At 44.6% G+C, this 27938-nt stretch overlaps 1 protein-coding gene across 1 annotated transcript in view; it reads right to left on the reverse strand.

Moving 5' to 3' along the window:
• Chsy (Chondroitin sulfate synthase) overlaps positions 1 to 27938 on the reverse strand; it is a 344497-nt gene that overhangs the window by 221901 nt on the left and 94658 nt on the right. The window contains 1 exon segment of the mRNA XM_067122136.1: positions 6681 to 7561. Coding sequence (XP_066978237.1) covers positions 6681 to 7556 — 876 coding nt within the window. The 5' untranslated portion in view covers positions 7557 to 7561.

The raw sequence follows: 27938 nt of genomic DNA on the forward strand, positions 1-27938 counted from the left end.
ACTCAGCTGAAAATCTCAGAATTTCTTTAGTCACCTTGTCGTAATTTTCGCACCGTTTTATATTAGGCCTTACATAAAGTGTTATACATGAAAATGTGTGCAATATCATGTAGAATACAAAAACAAATAACTCATGGTTGTAGCTTTTATCAGTTTTGAAATATTTTCATAGAAATCATGATAAATAGAAAAAATCTGACCTTCGGTCAACTTTAACTCGACCAAAATGGTCGAAAACTGCAATTGTAAGCTAAAACACTTACAGTCCAGTAATATTCAATCAATTACCTTCATTTTGCAACAAACGGGAAGTCTCTAGCACAATATTTCGATTTATGGTGAATTTTAGAAAAAAAACTAGTTCTTACGTCCGCACGTTACGAATTCATGCATCATTTTGTGATAATATTTTCTCTGTGTTGCTTTGATTGTTTTACAATTTGTTATATACCAAAATCATCGCAATTTAGTGTACAATACAACGAAAAAAAAAAAAACTCATTAGCTTTAACCGTTTTGCTCACAGCACGATTTGTATACAATTATATATGAAATTTTGTTTTGCACTGTCATATATTCCAATATTTATATATGATATTTTTTTTTCATTTCTGATGGTTGCATACTAAACTTCAGGCAATGACAAAACAAGGAGCCAAAAATGAACTCTTAATCTTAAAAACTAAGCATGCTGTGATTTTTTGAAAAAAATTTTTTCCGCTTCAGCGCTAACTCCCGAACGGCGCCGGCATACGACAGACACTTTTGTAAATAGAGGCTCGGCGTTTAAGGGTTAATAAATATCAAACAGGCGTAATATATAGACAAAAAAATACACAAAGATCCCACCGGAATAATAAAGAGCTTAATGACAGTCAGGGAAAGATATCCGAAAACAAGTCTGCAACACATGACAGCCGAAAGCAAACTGGAAAGTTTACATCCTGGCAGGTGGGTATTCCCCGCCTACCTGACGGTAGTTACTTCCTAACCACCTTATTCAAGAGTTTAATGGCCATGTCCAGCTTTGCCATAAGTAATTCCTAATGTAGAGGACTGATGGTTTGTATATCATGTCGGAACAAATAATATTTACAAGTTGGACATACCTCTTCAAATTAATCAATGGTAGATCACTACCGGTTATATTATATATATGTGCCCTTGACTACACACATACATACATATACAATGTACAACATAACACTTACGTACATACATATATAGAATGTACAACATAACACTTAAGTATCTCATAATCCTATTACTTATCCATTTCAGGCTAGGCTAACATGTGACTAATTCTAAAATGGCCACCACCATCAGCCGGTCATGATTTATCCTTGTTGCCAAGTAACATAATAATCCTTAAAATTTCATAAATAATAACTATACAGATCACTATTATAACAACCAATCACTGCAATCCTGGTCAAGGCACCAATTTATTCAGACTCGTTCAGAATAAGTTTAGCATTTCCAATCATAAAGTGATCGTATAGCCTAAACAGTTTGAAATGTACTAACCTAATCGTAGCCTAAGTTTTGTTCTATGACACCCAGGTTACTTCAACTATAATATTCTCATCACAATCAAAACCACATTGCATTGTGTATATTATTAACACATGAATGGTAAAACCTTACTGTTAGTTCACATAGCGCATTCAATATTCTTAGCCTGAATTGAGTTTGGGATTGGTGTAAGCACAATCTCTTACTTCATAACCCTCATCCAAAGCACGCTCCAAAAAATCTCTCTAAAGGAAATCTACCTAAATGAACTTTAAGATGAAAAGGAATACTTAAGTGGATTTGAAGGCACCGACAACTACAGCTGAATCCTGAGTTCTTCCTGGGTACAGCTACACTGCACCAAAGCTGTAAAGAGACTGACTTCACAGTCATCGCTGACCAACACCAAACGTTCGACTGACAACCGAACCAACAAACAGCCAATGACCAGTAATTAAGCGCTATTACACGTATACAATGCTTACAATTAAATACTGTACACGAAACAGCCAAACACAATGCTTTTCACAACTAAACAAACACAATAAAACATAATATCTTTCTTCTACATAATACACATTTCTACTTTCCATAACTTTAGAAAAAATACATAAAACTATACCATAACTTGAGGAAAAATACAATCTCTCTTGTTGAAGTTTCGACATCAGGTGGGTTTGGTTCTGGTCCGCCCAAAAGAGCAGATCCCTGGTCATCTCGTACAGAGAGAATGAATGGGTCCCTCCCTGAAGCCTTATACAGTAAAAGCCCGGTATTTGCGAGGGATGCATACCACAACCCACCGTGAATAGCTAAAGTCCGCAAATACTTAAAACCCCTCTAAAAATGCTTTGAACTGCCTATTTTGATAGTTTAAACACAAGAAGAACCCTCTAAAAATGCTTATATCTGAGTATTTTAATAGTTTTATCACAAAAAGTGTATTTAGTCATGGAAATCATAAGAAAATACAGTAATTAGTGAATATTTCTCAGTGAAAAATACCACAAATGGGCGAATTTTCTGCGAATAATGGGTGGATACGTTCCACAGAGAAATCTGCGAATACATGAGTCCGCGAATCATGAGAACGCGAATACGGGGGGGTTCACTGTATAAGCCAGTGCCATGGTGTCTGAATAAATTGCCACCTTTTTCTTTTGAACTTCCTTTGCGAAATGTTGCAATCCTAGGGGGACAGCTTTCAACTCCTTCAAGTTGATCTGTAGGGTTCTCTCCTGTGGGGTCCAAACTCCTGAAATCTCCTTGTCCCTTAGGGGAGCTCCCCAACCCAGATCCAATGCATCAGCAAAGAACTCTAGGTCGGGGTTCATGACACAGAGAGACATCCCCTCTGATAATTTGTCTATGGAGTTCCACCATTGCATGTCATCTTTTATCTCCTGTGTGATCGGAAAAAAGCACTCGTCTTGATCTAAATTCCAACCTCAACTTACCCTAAGGAAGAATTGGAGAGGTCTCATGCGCAACCTCCCCAATTTTATAAATTGCTCCATGGATGCTAGAGTGCTCAGCAGACTCAACCAATGGGTTGCAGAACAAGATTGGAGCAACAGGAAAAGGTTGACTTTTGTCAGGCAGGCTTGTATTCTTTTGGGGGATGGAAAAGCCCGAAAAGGCTGAGAATATCCTCATCCCCAAATACAGAATTTGTCAAGGAGTCAGTTGGGACTTTTGCAAATTCAATAACAAGCCCAGATTCTTCGTCAAACATAGAGCCTCTTGCAGGTCCTTCATGCACCTCTCTTTTGTGGCAGAGCAGATGAGCCAGTCATCCAGGTAGAGGTATATCTTGACTCCTAGTAAGTGGAGCCACTTGGTCAATGGGCAAGCACTCAAGTAAATACTTGTGGGGCTGCTGACAACTCGAAACATAAGGCCTGAAACTGAAATACTTGGTTCCCGAAGACAAACCTCAAGTACTTCTTCGAATGTTGATGTATTCGAACATGGAAGTACACATCTCTCATATCCAGAGATATCATCAAATCCCCTTGACAAAGGGATGCGAGGACGGATTTCGTCGTCTCCATGTGAAACTTCGTCTTCTTGATAAAGACGTCCAGGGCAGTCACATCCAGGACTGGCCTCCATTCTCCTGTGGCCTTGGGGACCACAAATAAATGGTTGTAAAAACCTTCGGAACCGGCATCTTCCACTACCTCGATCGCTCCCTTCTTGAGGAGGGAAGAGACTTCCTCTGAGAGGGCCAACAACTTCTCCGATCCTACAGAGTAGGCCTTTAAGTCGATGGGAGTGCTGGTCAAAGGAGGCTTCTCTTCGAAGGGAAAGCAATATAACTCCTTTAGAACTTGAATCACCCACTGCTATGCCCCTTTCTCCTGCCACCCTTCCCAAAAAAGGTCAAGTCTAGCCCCAACGGGCACATGAAGGACTGTATCCTCATTTCTTAGCCGCAGGCTTAGAGGAGAATCTTCTAACTACTCTTGAGGCAAAGTGCACTGTACCTCAAGGTTTCATCTGAGACCTAGAACGGGAGCCATGAAAGGGCTGCGGTTGAGGAGGAGAAGCAGACTTAGAAGCAGGTGTAGTCCAATCCCTGGAACACCTTGATGACTGTACAAGGAGATCCTGTGTGGATTTCCTGTGCAGGTGGGAGACGATCTCTTCTACTGCCTCTTGGGGAAACAGGTGGTCACCATCAAGAGGCGAGAAAAGCAGTGCAGACTTATGAGAAGGCATAACTCCTTTTGAAGTAAAAGAAATCCACAGCTCTCTTTTCTTCAAAATGCCCATAGCGTACAACGAAGCTACTTCTAGAGAACTATTTCTAATAGCCTTGTCTGAGCACGACACTGCGCCAATCTGCAGCAATGTCCTCTGGAAGATTGTGAAAGTCACTGATCTTCTTTGGCAGAGCTCCAATGGACCAGTCCATGAAGTTAAAGACTTCCAGGATCTTAAAAAAAGGATTCTTGAGCAGGTGGTTAATCTCCAGGGAAGAAAACATAAATTTCGCTGCAGAGAAGGCGGATCTCCTGGAGAAGTCCCCCTGGGAGGAGGCAGCCACTCCCAACAAGGGAGCCTCTCCAGTAGCATAGGAATGATACCTCCGTGAAGATAGGCAAGAGGGCTGAATGCTAAAAGACACCTTACCTTGGCGCCTCTTCTCGGATAACCAACTGTCAACCTCTAACATAGCCTTCTTCAAAGAAGACGAAAGAACAATCTTCGGCAGCTTCTTGGAAGTGGCAGGCTGATCGCTCATCATGAACAAGGAAGCTGGAGAAGCAGGAGTCACTGGGGCAAAAATTCAGGAAATTGTTGAAGCAAATACCTCAGCAAAGCTGCTTATGCAGAAGGAACTTCCTCCTGGTCAAAATCCTCTTCATCTTCATCCGAAGCTTTCTGCAGAAGCCCAAAAATGCTATCCAGCTGTTTCTGAAGAGGAGCCAATGAAGGATCAAGAACCTTGGGAGACGATGATCTCGCGCCCAAAGAAGAACTAGCCGCTGGAAACACAGTCTTGATATCCAAAGCAGAAGCAACAGGAACTGAAGTCTGTTGGCCCAAAGAAACACTAGCTGTAGAAGGGTGCTTGGGCAACAGCAGAATATCTGCTGTCCTACTATGAGTCGGCGCCAATGGGCGCTGTCTGGCTGCCAGCAAGAGCTCAGCTATGACCAAGCGCTCAGCCAAACAAGGAAGCTCTGAAGTAACTTGACCTGTCAATACATCTGGATGCTGGACTACTAGACGGCGCTCAGTACCAAAATGTTGCTCATCCATAAACGGGCGCTCAGTACCAAACTGTCACTCATCCACAAAGGGGCGCTCGGCGCCAAACTGGCACTCAGTGTTAGACGGGTGCTTGCTACCAACACAAGAGCTAAAATGCAAAGAGTGAGGGCGCTCCCAGGACAGGGCATGCTTAGAAGCAACCAAATGTGAAAAACGCTCAGGGCTGTTCCAAGCGCTGCATGAAGGCTGTGTGCTCCATAAAGGCGCTCTAAGCCTTTTGCTGGGAAGTGGAGGAGACTGATCCCAGAAAGAAGAGCGCCTTTTCCGAGGGCGCGACTCGTCAGAGGAACGCCACTGGCGCCTCCAACTAGGGCTTTAGAGTTTCCAGAACTAGACAAATCATGGACACCTGAGACACCTTTCCAGTGGATGTCTTTGGCCACAACTTTTGGGCCCCCAGTATGCCTCCTCCCTGGGTTAGGGGAGTATGGCAGTGACCTTCACCTAGGAGAGTCGGTGGAACGGGCAGCCACCTCCTCCACAATCACTTCACTTGCACTAGCACTTTTATCACCAAACTTCTCCATTAATGAAAGCACGGATTCACCAATTTGGGCAAATGAAGTTGCAAGAAGACCGAATTTCTGGTCAAATCTTTGCTCCAGGCTGGCGTAGCAGTCAGGTTCGGGAGAGCGCAAGCCAGGAGACGGAGTAGGAGGAATTGACGGAGGGTTGGAACTGGGGAGAAGTAACTTTAGTGGGAGAAGAGACTAGGTTCATTAATAATACTAGATACCTGAACAGAACCCTAGCTAGCTAATATTTTGCTTTCAGCTCTGTTAGCCGCTTTTCTTTTCCTGTCTCTCTCTAACTTAGAAAGATGAGCTGCTAAAGTCTTCCATTTCTTGTCATCCCATCCCTTACACTCCTCACATATCAATTCAACTGAATACACCTGTCCCATACACGCAGTGCACAAGGTATGAGAATCATAAATCAGTTTTGTCAATCTAGTATTGCAGCCTCTGCTACAACACCTAACACTAGAAGAACTAGTCTGACATTGTCACAATCAGGAGTCAAAGTCAAAATCAGTGAGAAAGTTAATAAGTTAACTAAATAAACAATGCCGAAGGCTATCGAGCAAAAATACTTCACCGAAAGGGGAAGAATTACAACCAGAATCTCAAATTCAGCTGCGATACTTAACACCGTGTAGGTCTTGAGCCGGCAGAAAACAAATTGAGCTCTTGGCTGAGTGTTTCCTATCTCTTGCCTCGAAAGTGAGTGGGGCTAGTCACCTACATAAACAGAAGAGTAGTGCTACTGCTAATTTTCAAAATTTAAGCTGCCGTTGAGTAGAAACTCTTAGCTAAGTAATTATTGGGTAAGTTACTTATATAAATTGCTCAATCAGTAGCAATGAATATTATATGACCTACCTCATAGGACCAAGTACAGGGAACCTCTGCATATTTCCTTACACACCGGCCAACTTCCACATCTTCATGAGTAGACCGTAAATTTTTCAAGCAATCCCGAACATGAGGAGCCACTTTTAACAATGTACTTCGACTCAAAATTACACCAGGTCCTCCCATACAGAAATTTTCATCATCTTTCAAAGAAAGATGACCAAATTCATCCTGGTTACCTTTTCCAGCTTGTCCAATGAAATGAGGCTTTGAACTATTAATTGAACGAAGAAAATTTTCTAGCTTATCAGACCTCACATAAACATCATCATCAGCACGCATAAAATATTCAAAGTGTTCACTAAAATGCTCAGCAATATATTTCAACATCATGAATGATTTTTTCTGGGGAGGATAAGAATCATCAACACCTTTTAGTCTGATAACTGGTAAATCACCAGCTGAAACAGATGCCTCTGAGGTAAAGAATGCAATCTTTCCTGGCAGTTCTCTTCCCCAGGTTTCATATACAGCTTTGGCACGAGTATTCAAGTACATACTTGCAGTCATAACTCCAACAAAAACTAAACTTTTTGCACTATTATGAGTATCTTTACTTCTATCATGCTTTATTACTCTAAAAGCCTCATTGATATTATCGTATACTGGAATATTGTGCTTAGAAAAACATATGTGAGGATTCAACATGAAGTGTCTAATTGTAGATGTAAGAATATAACCAAGACATATTCCAAAAACAACACCCAGTAACTGTCCAATTGTTCGTTGCCTTCCATGTGATGAAGAATTTGCTCCAACAGCTCTCACAGTAAGCTTCATTTTCAAAGGTCGGGGCACTAATTCGATGCCTGTGGGTGGTGCTTGATATTGATAGGGATTCATTTTTCCTGAAAAAAAAAAAGACAACTTTTACAAACATGTATTGGTTCAGTACAGTATCTGCATTTGAGCCTCTATACAAGATAAAATATCCATCTTAATGGGAACTGAAATACGAGTTAACATATACCATATACAGAGCTGTAATGTATTACAGTGTATTTGTAAGGTGTCAAAGAAACGAGCAGGTAAAAGTTACTGCTACTTTATTACAGATCCAGGCAGTTTATATAGCGGCCGACTGACGCCGGCCCGCGAGAGACAATGGAATTGACTGTGACCTGAGGTCGAAACAATAAACAATAATATGCAGTGAACGAGTACAAATTACAATAAAAACATACAGAACTACAATATGGATACAGTCTTGATGCCTGTGAATGAAGAAACATGTGATACACAATGTGTGACATTTGTATAAATACGCATAAAGTAAAAATGATTAAAAATGCGTGACCTGGCACGTTTTAGGCGTGACTAATTGAGTTTGAAGAAAATGGGAAGTCACCAAAGAAAACATGCTCAGCGGAGACTTAATTAATGGCGCTGCCGAAACACTATGCTGGCGCCGATGTGGTGACTTTACAAATACTCCCCCCCCAAGATGAGGGACGCGTCTGACTAATCCCTGTATCTGCTCGGACGCTGAAGGGTGCCGCTGCTCCTTGAAGATAACGGAGGGGTCTCCCGCCTGTGAGGCTGCTGGTTGGGCGGTCCCTTCCTGGGCGGCGGCGCCTGCGGGGTGAGGGCGTGCTGGAGTGCGGTTGGGCGGAAGGGGTGCTGCGTCGCTGTCGGGACTCTCCGACAGAAAGGCGGGCTTTAACCGGTCTATTGAAACCCAGTCGTCCTTGCCAGGGAGTGCCAGCTGGAATGCCTTGCTGTTTCGTTCCAGCACGCGGAAGGGTCCCCTGTAGGGCTTGGTTAGTGGTGGACGGATGGCGTCGACTCTGACGAAGACGTGGGTGGCGGATGACAGCTGTGGCGGCATGAAGGTGGTTGCTTTGTCGATGTATGAGCGCCTGCAAGGGGCGAACTTGCCGGCCATGTCGCGGAGCCTCTGCAGTGATGGGGAGTGGCGTTCATCCGTCACGAGCTCTCCCGGCACCACGAGGGGTTCCCCATAGGTTTGTTCAGCTGCAGATGGGGTGCTGTCGGCTCTGGGGCGGTTCTCAACCCGAGGAGGACCCACGGCAGCTGATGTTTCCAGTCCTCGGCGGTGCAGCAGGCCATGAGGGATGACTTTGGGACCTATGGAACCGTTCGACCAGGCCGTTGGCCGCTGGGTTTGTACGCTGTGGTGGTGTGGTGCGTGGTTCCCAGCAGTTGAGCCAGGGCAGACCACAACTCGAGAGGAAGGCGGGGCCCCTGTCGTTGTGATGTGGTCCGGGACGCTGAAGCGGCTAACCCAACTGGAGAGCAGGGCCTCGGCGCACGCGCTGGCGGTGGCTTCTTGCATGGGTGTGGCTTTGGGCCACCTCGTCGAACGGTCTACCACCGCCAGGAGGTATCTGGATCCGCCTGATGGGGAAGGGGCCCGACGACGTCGATGTGGATGTGGCCGGCGGCGCCCTGGCTGTGGGAACTCGCCTACCCCCAACTGCGTGTGACGACCCACCTTACTGGTCTGGCACTGCAGGCACTGTTTTGCCCAGGACGTGGCGTCCTTTTGCACCCGTGCCAGACGAACTTTTTGAAAGCAGTTTGGCCGTGGTCCTGTCGGAGGGGTGTGAGAGGCCGTGGAATTATGTCGAATACCTGGTGGCGGCGTGAGGCTGGAACCAAAGGGCGGGCTGACCTGTGCTGATGTCGCAGAGCAGGCTGGGGCCTTCGGGGGCGAGGGTCACGTCCGCCACTTGAGGGATGTGATGGCGGTGCGGTATGCTGGGGTTTCTGGGTCAGCGGCCTGTTCTCTGGCAAGGTCCTGGTAATCTACACCAAGCTGCACTGCGTTCAACTCGACTCTGGAGAGGGCGTCTGCTACAGGATTTTTCTTGCCGGGGAGGTACCTGACGGAACAGGTAAATTCGGCTATGGCTGAGAGGTGGCGCTGCTGTCTGGAAGACCATCGTCCCCCTGCTTCGTGAAGGCGTGAACCAGTGGCTGATGGTCTGTGAAGATTGTGAAGGGCGTCCCCTCCAGGAGGAACTTGAAGTGCCGAACTGCGCGGTACATCGCGCAGAGTTCCCTGTCGAAGGTGCTGTAGCGGGTCTCTGGGATTGAACTTCTTGCTGAAGAAGGCGATGGGCTGGGGCGCCGTTGATGATTTGCTCCAGAACAGCACTGCAGGCGACGTTACTGGCGTCTGTCGTCAGCTGGAGGGGGCTTTGGGATCCTGGTGTGCCAAGGCGGTTGCCTTGGCGAGGGCGGCCTTCGTCAGGGAAAAGGCCTGCTGCTGGCTGGGTCCCCAAGACAGGGACTTTGGTTGGCCTTTAGGACTTCCGTCAGGGGCTGTGATGTGTGCGATCCCGGGATGAACCGCCTGTAGAAGTTTACCATCCCAAGGAACTCCTGGACGGCCTTGATGGAGGTGGGTGTCGGGAACCTGGCTACGGCTGCTACTTTTCGACGTAAGAGGGCGGACGCCTGTCGGAGACACCTCGTGACCCAGGAATTCTGCTTTCTGGACGCCGAAGGTACACTTGTCAAAACGGACGACGAGGCCGTTCTCTTGGAGGCGCTGGAGGACTGCCCTGATGTGTCTCTGGTGTTCGCTGTGAGACCTGGAAAATATGAGAATGTCGTCGACGTAGCAGACGCAGAACTTTAGGTCCCCCAGGATGCTGTCCATGAGCCGCTGGAAGGTGGCCCCGGCGTTCCTCAGCCCGAAGGTGGAGAAGGCGAACACATAGGACCCGGAAGGGCGTGATGATGGCTGTCTTTGGTATGTCTCTGGCGCAACAGGTACCTGGAAATAAGATTTAAGAAGGTCCAATTTAGTGAATATTTTGGCCCCGTGAAAGGAGGCCGTGAGGTCCTGCATGTTGGGTAGCGGGTAGTGGTCGGGCTCTGTTGCAATGTTGAGCCGCCTGTAGTCGCCGCAGGGTCTCCAGGAGCCGTCCGGTTTCTGCACCATGTGGAGGGGGAGGCCCATGGACTGGAGGCTTTCCTGCAGATGCCCATCCGCTCCATCTCCGCGAATGCTTTTTTTCGCCTCCTGAAGGCGCTGAGGGGGAAGCCTGCGGAACTCGCATGTGTCGGGGCCCTTTAGTCGCTATATGGTGGTATATGCCGTGCTTGGCTGGGGCCCCGGGACTTGGCGGCTCGGGCTTAAATACCTCAGGAACTCCGACAGTAGGTGTGCATACTGGTGGGGCGACGGCGCTGATGGTGGGTCTGGGTCCCGCTGTTAACGGGAGAGACCGGCAGAGTCGGTATCGAGGAGGCGCTTGCGCCTCACGTCGACTAGCAGGCCGAAGTGCGCCAGAAAATCGGCCCCAGGAGTGGGGTTCCTAAGTCCACGACGATTAAGTCCCAGGAGTAACTCTGGCCAAGGATGGAGATCGACAGGAGCCTGGTGCCGAGGAGAGGATGGGGTTCCGTTGGCGGCTGTCAGGAAAGCGGCGGGTCTGGTGTCTGGTTGCGGTCCTCTCTGGATGCTGGGAAGACCGATTTAAAGGCCCTGTGTCGACCAGCATCATCCTGCCGGAGACGGTGTTGCGGACGTAAAACCTACTGTTTTTGAGGCCCTGGGTTCTTGGCTGCCATGGCGGCCTGTCCTGCTGGCCGCCGCCCCGTTTTTGAACGGGCGAACGAGCAGGGCGGCAGGCAGTTTCGGGCGTCCTTTCCAAACCACTTGTGGTAGCGACAGAAGCCCAGGGACCTCCATCTGCTGTGGTTCGGTGGGACGTCTGTTGGCGATGGCGTTGACGGGCTGCTCTACGTCCTCTTCAGGCTGGACGGAGCTGACCGGCTGTGTGGCCGGTTTTAGCCGCTATGAAGCCTTGACGGAGTCTGTGAGATGTTGCGCCGTCTCTATGAGGTCCTCAATAGGCATGGTGTAGGGGTGAGCGATCTGGTTGCATACCTCCGGGAGGAGTTGGCGAAGGTAGATTTCCCGTGCGGCTTATCTCTCCGTTTCTTTGTGCCACCCAAGTCTGGTAGTGACAGGAGATCTACGACCATGCTCCAAGCGTCTCTTGAATTGAGGTCGTGGCGTGGGTTTATGGCAAGGTCGATAGCACGGGCGGCCCGCTCGGCGATGGGCTGGGAGCAAGCTTCGAGGAGGAACTTATTTGTGGTGTTGTATGTGAGGGTGTGTGTTTTGGTACTCGTGAGATGAGTTTTCTGTACACGTCCTCCGGAAGGGCGTTGAGCACTGTGTCGGCCTGTAGGATTTCGTCCGTCAGGTCCGCGATTCTGAAGTGGCTCTCCACCCTGCGCAGCCACATCGATGGGTTCCCCCAGCGTGAACGGCGGCAGTTTTACGGTGAGGGCGGCCCGCGATTGTGTTGCCCGGCCGTCGTGTGTTCGGGTGCTGGTGTGGAGTTGCGGGAGGGCCTCGATGCAGGGGCAGGCGCGGGTGTGATGGGAGGTAGGTAAACCTCCGAGTCCGCTGGGTCCGCGTTTAACTGCATGAAGGAGGGGATATCCGCGTCCATGCTCGCTCCTTTGACCCCTTACTGGAGTGGGGTACTCGCGTCAGTACGCACTTTCGTGCGCCGTGTGGTTCCGCTAGTGACGCTGGTGGGGTACGCCGACGAGTCAGCACGCTCAACGCTGGTTACAGCGCCGTGTTTAAGCCGCTAAGAACGTTTTGGAGAAATCCTGGAGCCAAGACTAAGTCGCCGTGTCAGTCCGCTAATGGCTCCGGGATACTCCGGGGTCACCACTGTAAGGTGTCAAAGAAACGAGCAGGTAAAAGTTACTGCTACTTTATTACAGATCCAGGCAGTTTATATAGCGGCCGACTGACGCCGCCCGCGAGAGACAATGGAATTGACTGTGACCTGAGGTCGAAACAATAAACAATAATATGCAGTGAACGAGTACAAATTACAATACAAAACATACAGAACTACAATATGGATAAAGTCTTGATGCCTGTGAATGAAGAAACATGTGATACACAATGTGTGACATTTGTATAAATACGCATAAAGTAAAAATGATTAAAAATGCGTGACCTGGCACGTTTTAGGCGTGACTAATTGAGTTTGAAGAAAATGGGAAGTCACCAAAGAAAACATGCTCAGCGGAGACTTAATTAATGGCGCCGCCGAAACACTATGCTGGCGCCGATGTGGTGACTTTACATATTCATCTTTTGCTCTTGAGATAAAAGGACATTTATTATCCCTTCAATCAAAATCACATAAAACATAACATGCATTTTTCATAGATATACAAACCTGAAGTCATTTATGTGCACACCTTCAAAGACATTTGTCTGGTCCTTAAAAGTTTGGTAACAAGGTACAGAACTTGAATACCCCACTCATATGAATAACTGTATTACAGTACTGTTTCTTTTAGCACAGGAACAAATGCAGGGTCACTTTAATGTTTGGTTATAAAAAAGACACCTGGTTCATATCACTAGGAAAAATGCAAATTGTCCTAAATTTGCAATTTGTTCCTACAAGATGGAAACCTTTGTCTTTCATGGTGCCTCACTCCTCCAGTGGAAGGTAATGCCTAGGTGCGCATAACTAGTGTTGTTCTACCATCCAGCATTGTTATCTTTGAGGACATTTATGTTAACAAGGGAAGGATGATTCTTGTAACCATCTGTACAGCCTAGCATATGTGATGCCATGGCCGACAGAGCCCTGTGCCCAAGCATAGCTTGCTTGAAAATCAAATTTTGGTTTTTTATGTGGGGCATTCTCATGTGGGATGGGACGACCAGCTCATATGGCAGCATATCATGAAATCCAAGATAGTCATGCTCTACTGCCCACATCCCTTTCCAGAGAGATGGAGGGAGTAAATCTACCAACAAATCAGCCATGAGAGCAGAAGCTCTGTCATGTAACTCACCATCTTTTGACCTCTCAAGCAAGAAAACTGTCACTGGTTTCTCCTGCATCTGGCCTTTCAGTATCATACATTTAGGCAAGGTAATTTTATATAAGTAACTTACCAAGTAATTACAGTCATACGTCGAAATTATGCGAGGTTAGGTTCCGGAGCCCCTCGTGCAAGGTGAATTTTCGCGTAAGTTTGGCATGGTCTTTAAAAATGCTAATAAATGTTTATTTCCAGAGTTTAAGTACTAAATATGACCCTAATCATGCTCCCAAAGTATTAAGCTAACTTTTAAATGAACTAAAGTTAGTGTAATTTTATTTAAAATTTAGCTTACCCTTAAAAAAGGAATACAGTAAATGGCTGACATAAAAACTGAGTACTGCACAGTTTAATAATAGCGCATTTACAGTAGGTGCGTACGTATACTAATGTTACCCCTAATTCATGGGATGCTGTTTTCTTTGTCACTTAGAGTAAAAGCCGTTTTCTTTGCGTCACTAGGCAAAACGTCATGTGTCAGTCAACAAAAGTACAATTCCATAAAATATCGAAAACATGTAAATAATGTTCGTAGAAGGTAGTACAGTAGAGGTAAAATTCAATCAATTTAAAATTATATACTGTACAGGTAATGACGTACAGAGAAATAAGTTGTAAAAGTATGTTTGAGCGCTAACTACGAAAGAGAGAGAGAGAGAGAGAGAGAGAGAGAGAGAGAGAGAGAGAGAGAGAGAGAGAGAGAGAGAGAGAGAGAGACTGTAATAAAGTACTGTACTGCTTTTTTATCGTATTTATGCGCAAATATATAAATACAAATTTTCCATTCTGATTTTACACCTAAAAACACGAAAACTTAAAAATTAAACACACTTTCTACAGGGGTATCATCTTTGAAAAATGCAGTAACTAAGGGTATCACATCTTGTAAAAGTACACCCACTGAACGTGCTGTAATTACATGCACATACAAATTGCACCAGCACTTTTCTCCGAGGTGAACAGAGTAATTTTCAAAGAATGACACTTATACAGCTCTTAGTTACATCTCTGATATTACATTAACGAATTCATTTTATCAAATGAGCGCGACTGAACAACCTCATCTCAAGGTCATGTAAAGTCCTTGTGACAAAGACTTTGCAAATGGACATAATACCTGTATGATATTTATGTACAGAAATATAAATATAAATTTTCCATATCGATTTTACAGTTAAAAGCATGAAAACTTATAAATGTACTTCAAACATTAAACAAGCATTTTCTGCAGGGTACCATCTTTGAAAAGTGCAGTAACTTTGCAAATGGGTATCACATCTTGTAAAAGTACACTAAGGGGAATGTGCTGAAATTACCTTTGCATCATATTTATGCATGTACAAAAATAAAAATAATACATTTTCGATACAGATTTTACACATGAAAGCATGAAATGCATTTTTCATAGAGATTTTACACATGAAAGCATGAAATGCATTTTTCATAGAGATTTTGCTCATTAAAACATGAAATGCATTTTTCATACAGATTTTACACATAGAAGCATGAAATGCATTTTTTATACAGATTTTACACATAAAAGAATGAAATGCATTTTTCATACAGATTTTACACATAAAAGCATGAAAACTTGTAAATTACTTCAAAAATTAAACACCCACTTCTGCAAGGTTTCTCGAGAATTACGTGTGTCTGTGAAAAAATCGCGTATGCCCATTAGTTAGGTTCCAGTGAAAAGTTCGTGTGTGTGTGAATTCGCGCAACTCAAATCGTGTAAGATCGAAGTATTACTGTACATGGCTATAGTTTCAACTCGGATGACAGCTTAAATTTTGAAATTCGCGGTAGCGCTTCTTTTGTTTTGTGTAGGTGACTAGCCTCGCCCACTTCTGGGGAAAAAGAGGTACAACTCAGCAAAGAGCTTCAATTTGTTTCTGCTGGCTTACAAATGAGGATCAGTTGTAAGAAGTCAGCTTATTTTGGAATTCTATCACTTTTCCAGTTGATGTTTTTTGCCAATTGGTGAAATGTTTTTACTTTTGGTAGCCTTCGGCATGATTGGCAAATGTTAGGTTTTCTTTTTGAGACAGGCTTTTTTCAAGATTGGAGACTTGTTTTTCACTGATTATGACTTTTTGGATAGCCGACATGTTTTTACACAATAGTATGTCAGACTCAAGTACTGCTAGTGTTCATTATTGCAGCAAAGGCTGTAATACAAGACTAACCAAGGCATCTTATGACTCACATACCCTTTGTTCAGACTATAAGGGGCAGGTGTGTTCTGTAGATTTGAGCTATAATGAGTGTAGAGACTGGGATGACAAAAACTGGAAAGTTTTAAAGTCACATTTAGCTAATGGAAAGAGACAAGAAGAGGAAGGCGGCTTCTAGAGCCGATAACAAGACTTTAGCTAGCCAGGACTCTACTACTAAGTCTTCTAATAATGTTATTATTCCTGTTATATCTACTCCTGTACCTATTGTGTCTCCAATTCCCAGTCCTCCAACTGTACCACCTACTCCTTTGCCTGGCTCCCAAGCTTCCGACCCTGACCTCATTGCCAGTCTCAAATCAAGGGTTGATCAGAAACTCGGTCTGATAGTGACACAATGGAACAGTTAGGAGCTCCATCAAGGTCCTAATGGACAAAATGAGTGATAAAAGTGCCAGTGAAGTGTTAGTGGAGGAAGTGGCTGCTCATCCTGCCAATGCTCTTAGGCAAAGGTCTCTGTCATACTCCCCTAAACCTAGGAGGAGTCATACTGGAAGCCCAAGGGAGGTTGGTGGAGTCTGCCCATGGATAGTCGCCCCCCTCAGTAGAACCTGTTGTTGTGTCCCAGGTTGCTACAGACAGCCACTGGAAAGGTGTCTATAAGGAAGTGCATCATTTGTCCTCTAGTTTGGAGATGTCCAGTCCCGAAAGAGGTGCCACTGATGTTTTGCTGATGAGTCTCAGCCATTGAAAAGGCCTATAGTGGATGCGGACCGCTCTTCTCCGGTACCCTACAAAAGGTTCAGAGAACCTTCTCGCACCCCTCAGCCTTCCTGCAGTTTCTGGGGCAGCCCAGAACAATTTTCTCTGGAACGCCCAGCAGTTGAGAGACAGCACTTGGCTCCCAAGCACTATTCCACTCATAAGCGCCCATTCTCATCCAAGCATCATTCATCTTTTGAGTACCCACCTACCGCTCACGAGCGCCCAGCAGTGTCTGGATGTCTAGCTTTCTCTTTCAAGCACCCGGCGCCAACTTCAGTCCTTGCGGCGCCAGCTCCCTAGCGCCTGGTTCCTTCGGGTCAGAAACCTTCAGCTCCCATGCCCGCAGCCTTGGATCCTCTGTGAAGAAGGCCTTGAATGAGATTGAGGGTTGGCTTTCATAGAAGAGAGAGCAAGGAAAGGCTTCTTTTAGTTTCCTCTCTCCCGATTGTCTCGAAGGAGGTATTTATCACATACCACAGGAGAAGCTCCCTCTTTGGGAGTCACTGCCTCCTCCCAAAGGGGCTTCTCTGGGCTTATTGATTCTTCATGGAGGTCTGCCTTTTCATCTGCAAAGGTGATGTCTTACTCATCGGAGTTGGATCACCTTCTCAAGAACGTGTTTGAGGTTTTTGAGGTCTTGAGTTTTTAGACTGGTCAGTGGGGCCTCTTGCATGAAAGATTCAAGACTGCCCTTCCTTACCTGAAGATTGTGCTGCAGACTGGCTTAGTGTCCTTTCTAGCACAGACATGGGAATTAGAGATGGATCTCAGGAGTCAGCCTTTGTCTTCCCTATGGGGATCCTTAAGAAGAGGGAGCTTTGGTGCTCGTTCACCACCAAGGACATCACTTCTTCACAGAAGTCAGCTCTTCTCTTCTCACCTCCAGACCACCAACATCTTTTTCCACAATCCACCATGAACAAGATTGTTTTGGACCTCCAAAAGAAGTCTACCAAGGACCTCTTGGCCCAGTCTACTAGATGTCCAAAGGAGTAAGCCACCTTTGGCTATAGGTTGGCCGCTCCTCTCCAGCCTCAGCCCTTTTGTAGCACCAGAGAAAAGGCCCAGCCTAGACCTTGGACAAACATCCATTTCTCGACACGTCCTTTTAAGAAGTCATATTCCAAACCTTCTATGCAGAAGTGAAGTTTCTGTCCTCCATGCTCCAGTAGGAGCCAGACTCCTCCATTTTTGGGAGAGATGGAGCACAAAAGGGGCAGAACAGTGGATAGTGAAAGTCCTGAAGGAGGTCTACTCCATCCCGTTCAGGGAGAAGCAACCCTTAGTTAGCATTCCCATTGTATTGTCTGCCAACTCAGTAGGCTTGGAGAGGTATTCGGTCCTCTCAGAAGAGGTCATCCCTCCTCAGGAAGAGAGCAGTAGAGGTGGTCGAGGACATCAGAACAGAAGGATTCTACAATTGTCTTTTTGTAGTCCCCAAGTCATCGGGAGGTTTGAAACCTGTCCTTGATGTCAGCACCCCGAATTTCTTTGTCCAGAAGACGAAATTCAAGATGGAAACGAACCAAACTGTCCTGTCATCCATTCACCAGGGTGATTGGATGACCATCATCAACTCATCAACATGCAGGATGCATACTTCCACGTCCCCATCTATCCGAACTACAGGAAATACCTCAGGTTCATTTTCCAAGACAGAGTCTATCAGTTTCGAGCCCTGTAATTCAGCATCTCTACAGCTCCTCAAGTCTTTGCCCGGGTTCTCGTCCCCTTGCAAAGTGGCTTCATCTTATGGGCATCAATATATCTCTCTATTTGGATGACTGGCTCCTTTGATCCCCTTCGAAGAAAAGTGCATGGAGGACCTTCGGAAGATCCTTCTCAGCCCAAGAGTTAGCACTCATAATCAACTTCCAGAAGCCTCAGCTGACCAACACAGGAGATACTTTATTTGGGGATGACAATAAACTTGGAGTTTTTGGGTTTTTCCATCCCCCAAGAGAGTAGAATCCTGCCTACAGACAGTGAACGAATTTCTCTCTCTCTAATAATGCTCAGTCAACAAATGGATGAGTCTTCTAGGAACTCTGGCCTCCAAAGAGCAGTTTGCACTCTGGGAAGACCACATGAGAGTACTGCAGCTCTTCCTGAGAGCCAACTGGGACAGGAGAGCACATCCGGACACATTTGTTTTTCCCGTCACTCAAGAAATCAAGAAGGATCTGCAACAATGGAAGTCCATAAACAGATTTTTGGAAGGAAAGTCTCTCCTTCCGCTGAGCCCTGACCTAGACTTCTACTCAGAGCTAGGTTGGGGAGCTCTACTGGGAAGCAAGAAAGTTACCGGGACATGGTCCCTGGAACAAATAAAGTGGCACATCAACGTCAAGGAATTGACAGCGATTCATCTGGGACTACAATTCTTCGCAACAGAGGTTTTCAACAAGATAGTGATGGTCCATTCGCACAATGCCACGGCCCTGTCTTATATCAAGAAGCAAGGGGGGACTCACCCTTTCTCCATATGCAAGGCAGCAGGGGCCCATCTTCTTTGGGCAGGCCAGAACCAAACCAGGCTTGTGATGAGGTTCATTCAAGGCAAAATGAACGTGTTAGCAGATGAACTGAGCTGTCGCAGACAGGTCCTTCCTGCAGAATGGACTCTGGATCCTCTAGTTTGCTCAGATCTGTGGAAACCGTGGAGGAAACTGTCCCTGGATCTCTTTGCAACCTTCAGGAATCATTGACTTCCATTGTTCTGTTCACCAGCTCCAGACCCTCTGGCATGGGCAACAGACACCATGCTACAGGACTGGTCAAACAAAGACCTACATGCATTCCCATCATTCAATATGGTAAGGGAAGTTTTAAACAAGTTTCATATGTACCACAATGTTTTTCTGCCGTAGGGGTTTGGATCTATCTTCTAACCAGGATCTGTCCGACCTCATTAAATCTTTTGATACGTCCAAGCAGAAGAAGGTAGAGTCACTCTCTTGGAACTTGGATGCAGTCCTGAAATGGCTCTCTGGTCCCCCTTTCAAGCCCCTTCATTGAACAACGTTAGGGGACCTTACTAGAAAGACCCTTTTTCTTGTGGCTTTAGCAACTGCAAGCAGGTTAGTGAGCTTCATGCATTTGATAAAAAGGATTGGGTTCTCTCAAAAGGATGCTGTCTATTCCTTTACCCTTGGTTTCTTGGCCAAGAACGAAACCATGTTCAAGCCCTGGCCTCATTCTTTTACCATTAAGAACTTAATGGAGATCTTGGGCCTAGAAGAGGAAGCGAGAGCTCTTTGCCCTGTGAAAGCATCAAGGTACTATCTACATATCCTCGTTCGACAAGTCGTAGAGTTGTCGGCTAGCACTCTGCCAGGCCCGAATTAGAGTCTCTGGCCCAGCCAATGAAGAATTAGAGGAATTTATTTCTGGTGATAGAAATTCATTTCTCGCTATAATGTGGTTCAGATTCCACAATAAGCTGTAGGTCCTGTTACTAGGCAACCAATTGGTTCTTAGCCACGTAAAATAAGTCTAATCCTTCAGGCCAGCCCTAGGAGAGCTGTTAATCAGCTCAGTGGTCTGGTTAAACTAAGGTATACTTTTATCTGCATAGGACTGAGAAAATCCAGAGACCTGCTTGTAACCTATGGTGCTAAGTTAAAAATCCTTCTCAACCCATGACCAAGAATGCTGTGTCATTCTTTCTTTCCGAATTGGAGAGGACACCTTACCTTCTTTTAAGATTAAGGCTCACAAAGTCAGAGCAGTCAATACCTCGTTAGCTTTTAAACATAACCTGTCTCTCTCTTCCATTTTACAATCAACCTATTGGAGGTGTAAGTCGATTTTCACAACTCATAACAGGCAGTCCCTGGTTATCGGTGGGGGTTCTGTTCTGAGGGTGTGATGTTAACTGAAAATCAAAGCTACCGAAAATCGGCGATTTTGGGCATTTTTTTGTGGCAATTTTCAGCGCTTTTTTAGAGCTTACTGGTTATTGGCACCTCTGTTAGGTATGTATCAGCACCAATACCCAATTATCAGCGGCAATAAGTGGAAATCGGCTAACAGAGGCGCCAATAACCGATATGCCCTGAAAATCGCCAATAACCGAAAATTGGCGATTTTCGGCAATTTTCAGGATTTATCTGTTATCGGTGCCTCTGTTAGGTATGTATCAGCACCAATACCCAATTATCAGCACCAATAACCAGAAATCAGCGATTTTCAGTGATGAAAATTGCCGATTTTCATCGCTAGACAAGCGCCGTAAAACTGGATTGCTGTTAACTAGGGACTGCCTGTACTTGTGCGAAGTGGAAACAGTATTTGAAAATTGCAGTACATTGGGTCCGCTGTCAGTGACTGGTATGGTGCTGGGGGATGAAGCGTAGGAAGCGCCCCTTCTATCTTTGTTCTCTTCACCTTGACCTAGGGTGTCGAGTCTCAGGGGAGCCTGGGGGGTACTGTGTACCTGAAGTGCCCACCAGTTTTTCAGTGGATGGGTGGTGGTTTTTATTATGTCGTGTAGGTGACAGTATTGTGTTTTCTGTCGTTTTTATTGTGGTACTGCACACAGGGCAGGGGCAACTATTGATGCCATCAGAAATGTCCTTCACTGCAAAGCTCCCACTAAAGTAGAGGCACTCCATGGCTATACTACCATGCCCTACAGGTTAAAATGAGCACCAACCAGAGGCAGTATCTACCTGCAGTAGCTCTCTTACCAGGTAAGGAAACAACAAGAATTGTTTCAATGCTAGCAAATTTTCTATCCTCAAACTCATTACCATCACTAATATTTTGGGGTGGATATGTCCATGTATCTCACCTCCTGTCAATGTGGGATTCATCTATGTAATTACTTGGTAAGTTACTTATATAAAAATGACACTTTTATGATAAAATAATCTTTTCTATATATATCCTAAGTAATTACAGAATCAGAGCCCTCCCACAGACATAAGGGCATGCTGAGTTGTTCCTTTCTTTCACAAAAGTGGGCGGGGCTAATCACCTACACAAAACAAAAGCGGTTCCCCAATTTCAAAATTTAAAACTATAGCTATGTAATTACAGTACTTGGTAAGTATATATAAAACTTTATTATAAAAATGTAATTTTTCTATCCAAGAGGAACTCAAGCAGTCACACAATATGCAAAGCTTTCACAACAGGTCCAGAGAAGGTAGCAAAGGATTTGTGAGCATGTCCCTCAGTACCTGTGACACCAAGTTCTGAACACTAGGGAAGAAGCAATGCCCCTACCTAGCAAGCTTTTGTTTACAAAGGGTAAGAAGCATCAACCTCACCAGATGATTAATGCCCCTGCTTTAAAATCTCCCCAAGCCTAAACCAGATGGTGTTCTTAGAGACTTCTTGTGCTTGCTAGTACAGTACTGACAAAGTCATTGACTTTCAGGCTTGTGATGCCAAGTTCTGTACAAGTAACACAGGGCTGACTGGTTCTGAGTTTTTGCCACAAACTCAGGGATGAAAAAGAACAAGAGGGATTTTCATCCCTCCGAGTGCCACGCTGTGTAAGAGATCTGTCCAGTTCACCTACTCTCTTAGCCATTGCTAAAGTTAGCAAGCAAACAATCTAGAGTGCAACATCTGTGTCCAGAGACTCTCTCAGGAGCTCATAAAATGCCTGAGTGAGACTAAGGAGACCAAAGACAAAACCCACTCAAGACACCTTGCAAAGTGGGCAATAGAGCTCAAAGCACATGACAGCCTTAACTGAGGCAAGGAGGTCCATGCCCAAAAGTTGGAACACCTGGGAAACCACAAGCAATAGCTGTTTACTGAAGAAAATGAGGAAGCCAATGAGAAACCACCACCTGATGACACAACCAAAAAGATGGCACACTTTGCCTGATAGATATCTGCTGTATACAATTTTTTATTAAATATTTACTAAAGGCTTAATAATATACTGTAATCACAACATTTATGCATTCTTAAAGTAAATTATTTCAGTAGCCTTTAAACAGAGGAAATATCACCCCCTTTTCCCTCCGCTTTGACGCTATTGGCCGGGAGGACTATGTCAAAGTATCCAATTACAACTTGAGGATTTCCCCTCCTCCTCCCCTCTCGCCCTCCTTCTCGACATGCTGTTGGCAAAGGGTGAGAAATTTTAGACCAACAGAAATACTTAGATCAACCTTCAGGTTTTTGAAAAGACACTAATTTGAGAAGGTTAATAGTACTTTTTTTCTATCTCTCTGTTCAGAGTGTTTTAAAAATGTGAGAGTAAAGGAGAGTACATCTTTGGAAGAGAAGAAAAAAATTTTTTTGTTGATGTCACAAAATTTTTTAACAAATTAACATCCTCGAGAAATTAAAAGAGATGAACCCTCTCTTTGTTTGATGAATAAATGTTTTACCTAATAATATTAATAATATATTTTCAAAGATTAATATGATTAAATAATAATAATTTAACTGTATTTCACAACATTTATGCATTCTTAAAGTATAATTTTATTTGAATCTTCAAAACAAGGAAATTTTTTTAGGATTTTTGTCTTTTCCCAAATTTTGCATTTGGGGAGGGTGGAACTATTCAAATATGGGTCAAAGTTTGTGAAACATTTCTAGTGACCAAGGTGTAGAGGATCTCTCTTCTCTCTCTCTCTCTCTCTCTCTCTCTCTCTCTCTCTCTCTCTCTCTCTCTCTCTCTCTCTTGCCAAAGGGTAGAATGAGAAATGGATAGATATACAGATAGATACTTAGATCAACCCTTCACTCTCTCAGGAAAAGATACTGCTAATTTGAGTCTCTTTATATATGCACACTGTCTGTGTGTGTGTGTGTGTGTGTTTGTTCATAGTGTTTTAAAAATGTGTAGTAAAGGTAGTAGTACATCTTTGGAAGACAAAGAAAAAAAATTTTTGTTGTTGTCAGTCACAGTAAAGAGAAACGAATTAACATCCCTCGAGAAATTAAAAGAGATAAACCTCCCTCTCTCTCTCTTTGGCTGGAAGAGTACTAATGTTTAAAATGACTATGAAATAATATTAATAATATAATTTCAAAGATTAATACAGTAGTAATAGGATAATAATTTAACCTATATTTGATGCAGGATGATACTTTAAGTATACATTTGGTATTTGAACTTTCAAGATAGCCAGTCATAAGTTTTTTTTTTAGGGAATTTTTGCTTTTCCCAGGATTTTGCATTTCTGCAGTAGGTTCTGGAACCTATTCCCACATAAAAATGGGGGAGCACTATAGTTCTGTGAAATTCCAAGTCTTTTTCTAGTAGATAAGCGGTGAGGCAAACAGTCTCTCTCTCTCTCTCTCTCTCTCTCTCTCTCTCTCTCTCTCTCTCTCTCTCTCTCTCTCTCTCTCTCTCTCTCTCTCTCTCTCTCTCTCTCTCTCTCCAAAACAGCAGAATGGTAAAATTTTGGAGGGGTTTTTATGAAAGACTCAATAAAAATGCAGGTTACGTAATTTTCAAAATACCCAAAGGATACCCAAAGGATACTCAAAGGATTAAAAGTGAGGGTTTCTTACGATTTTCGACGATTATTTCGGTTTACGGTGACCTTTGGCTTATGACATGGCATCAGAATGGAACCCTCATCGTAAACCAGAGACTGCCTGTATTAGAATGGCTAGAATCTGACATGGTTAATAAATCAAAATTGGGAAGTGACAAAAGAGAAGTCTGAATTAGCTAAGCTAATTAACAGGACTACGCTGACAAAAAGAACAAAGTACTTCACCAAAGAAGGATAAGCGCAATCATCCTGTGAAAAAGAACAAATTCAGAGCTGCCAATGACCAAGAGTTCAGTCACTGACCGGCATAAACTAACTGAGCTCTTTAGTTACATTGTACCTATTCTCTTCCCCAAAAAGTGGGCGGGCAGCATAACTACACCTTAAACAAACGAGCACTACCAAGAATTTTAAATTTTGAGCTGCTGCGTAAAAGTAGAAACAATAACTATGTAATTACTTGGTAAGTTACGTATATAAAAATACAATTTACTTTTAAAAATTGTGATTTGTTCCTACAAGATATAGAAACCACCAGTCCTTTACATTAGGAAGATTCACTGGTTGAAGAGAGGAATCTGAGTGAGTCTCTTTGAACTGACTGGAGTTCTGCACACCTGGCTACTCCCCTGGTTGAAAGGGTGAGGAGGAGTACCATACCTCTGACATATTGATCAGAGTATAGGAACTGCGAGATCAAATGTCGGACATCTGGACCTTTTCAAATGAGTGAGGAATAGTAACTCATAAGAAAACAGGCTAGGAAGAATTGGAGGCAGAAAGGTAAAGACCCAAAAAGGGTCTCCCTTATTGCCAGGGTCTCCTTCCCCTTGCTAGACGAAGGAATGGGGTTGCTTCTATGATTCTAGAGAAAAATAGAATGGGTGCTTAATGTGTAGACTTACTGCATCAGACCAGTTCCAGCAGGTGTCGGTTCGATTCCCATTCTCAGCCTGAAGGAAGAGAAGTAGAAGGCCGAGGAAGGAGGAGGAGGAGAGGCCAGTCACTCTCAGAATCCTTCTCACTTCCAGAACCATAAACCTTAGGCAAGATACTACCTGTCCTCTTAAAGAGCCGGGTAAGAAAACACAACTTATTGAGCAGCCACCACAGGACCAAGGAAAAAAGGTTCCAAGGGCCTGTGGGCAAAGACCCGAAGGTAGAACAGATAAACGTGGCCTAATGAGACCACATCTTGCTTCCAAACCAACAGAATCTTCCGGAAGACAAGGGATGAACCAGGCCCTTGACTTCGTGAGCTCTCAGGCGGAGTGTACAGGTGTTGTTGTCGCCAGCTGTAGAGTACATCATTCCGATCGCCTCACGAAGCCAGAAGAAAGATGTGTCCTTAGACACTTCTCCCTTGGGAGAGTCAGTACAAGTGAAAAAGTTGACGGCATTCAGGTTAGGGATGTCGAGCCTTTTCAGAAAGTACTGCAGCACCCTAACAAGACAAAGTAGCGATTGATCTGGGTCACCAATTACAATCTCCAAGGTGGAGATCAAGAAGGACTCAGACCTGGCAATAGATGCCGAAGGATTCAGAGTCCGCTACGACGTCCGAGACGGAGTCGAGACATTGATCTCCATCCCCTGTAGGTCTATGAAGATCGTCCATCCTCTATGCCAAGGCCGGAGTGAGACAAGAGATGGTCTTGAGAGGCAGATCTCTATCTGATGACTCTCGTAAGGGCATGTGCGGAGCACAAGACAGGAACCCTAAACGAGAGTCACATGCCACCCAAGGACCTGAGGCCCCTGGGACTGCAAGACCAATAGAAGCTTCTCATCAGTAGCTAAATCTCACCTGAGGAAAAAAAAAGGCTACTTTCAGATGGAACACTGGGCTGGATAAGGCCAGTGTCTTTCAAAACTAAATCGGAGAGAAGCAACCCTCGGTGGAGGAGACGAGAAAGTCCACAACCTGCTGAAAAGCGGCTCTGACCAGAGAAAAAGTCCTGTCAATGACACCAACCAGTGAAGACGGCTCCAACCCCTGGGTACTGCTGCAGAGGATGATAGAGATATGAAGTTTCCATAATGAAACTAATATTGTAATACTTACCCGAACACTTGAATTCGCCCTTAATCCCACAGCTTTCAATTACCAATCCCACTAGTGGGAAATTTTAACAGCCAGCGTTACCAACGTTGCAGGTAAAATCTTGTCACTTTAGCTACCATAACAAACGGTTGGCAATGCTGACACAGGTGTGTGCTGACACTCCTACCTTAGTCAATTGCTTTATTCATGTTCAAACTGATGTGGGGAAGGAGGGTGGGAATCATTCAGGTGTTCAAGTACGTATTACAATATCAGTTTTATGATGAAAACTTCATACTGCAATACACTCCCTGAACACCTGAATTCGCCCGATTAACAACATTTAGAGGAGGAGGGATCAATTCTATTGCACGCCCCTTTTCACAACCGCAGAGATGGTAGCTCACCAATCTACTCTGCATAGGATATCTGTTTAGTCATACACTCACCTTATCAATCACAGCTTTCGGTGAAGAGACATGCTGGAGAGTACTTTGATCGTCAGGTCAATACTGTCTCAATCCGTTGACCTCCTATGTGGCTCTTCAGAACCTCTCTTGTATGGAGGAGTACGATGAGCCTCCCTTGTGGCTATTCAGAGCCTCTCATATATGGAGGGGAAAGAAGCAGAGTGCAGAACCACTGTCCCTTTGGGTAACCCACCTGGGTCGCAGATAAGGACCAACGACCAACAAGCGATGAAGTATCTCAGCACCCGACAAAGAAAGAGCCTAACCTACCAGAGCACCCCCTTGGACTCTCGTAGGGAGACTGTCAAAGACTAAGATACTTAGAACATGGTAAAACTAAGTTCATGTGATTATATTATCGCTGCTGCCTAAGATTCTCAAGACTAAAAGGAATTCCCTATCTAGCTAACCTAAGAGCCTCCAAACTAAGTGAATACCACTTCAGCTAAAGTGAACACACCCTAGAAAATAGAGTTAGCTGCTACACACGGACTAAGAGAATGACCCTCCGACAAGACAAGGCAAAGTGAACGTCTCTTAAGTAAAAAGAAGTAAACACTGCGACGGACTTCCAAGTAGCTGCCTCCAGAATACAAGACACTGAATAATTCCTTAGAAAGGAAGATGAAGTGGCCATACTCCGAATATTGTGTGCTCAGAGTAATACGGAGCTTGAAGACGACGAAGAAGACCCGGAGAAGCCTGGGAAATCACCTCCCTCAGAAAGTAACTAATACCATTCTTTGACAGCGGATGGGAAGAATTCCGTGGAGAGACAAAAAGTGTACACAGACGAAGATGAAGTTTCTCAACCTTTGATAAACAGACTTTTAATGCTCACATCGGGCATAAAGACATCTCTGCTGGATTGCCAGCAACGAATTCTTGCAGAGACACAACCATGAACGAATGAGGCAGAGGGTTAACCCAGACTCTGTCTTCGCCATAAATTCCGGAAGAAATAACAAATACATATCATTTCCTGCATAGGAAACCAGCCTAGAAACTGCCTGAAGCTCACCCACCCTTCTAGCTGTAGCTAAGGCCATAAGAAAAAGCACCTTCTTAGTCAGTTGTCTTAAAGTTTGAGCTTCAATGGGTTTGAAAGCAGGGGAACGCAAAAAAAGAAGTACTTCCGACAAATCCCATGGAGGGGCCCGAGTCGGCAAGACAGGACATTCAATCTTACAAGAATGTAATAAATCATGGATAACCTTGCTACTAGAAATTTCGGGAAGATGGAAACTAAATGTACTGCTAACCGTTCAGCGGTAGCCAGCAATAGCCGAATACGAAAGACCCTTGACCTTCTGAAGGAATAAAAGAAAATCAGCTATCTTAGCTATACAAGGTCTAGAGATGGAATGACCTTCCTTACGACACCAACTTCCCGCGGCCAGCTGATGAAGAGTTAGATGAATTTATTTCTCGTAATAGAAATT

The sequence above is a fragment of the Macrobrachium rosenbergii genome, chromosome 2 (genome assembly GCF_040412425.1).
Source record: "Macrobrachium rosenbergii isolate ZJJX-2024 chromosome 2, ASM4041242v1, whole genome shotgun sequence".
Lineage (NCBI taxonomy): Eukaryota > Metazoa > Arthropoda > Malacostraca > Decapoda > Palaemonidae > Macrobrachium > Macrobrachium rosenbergii.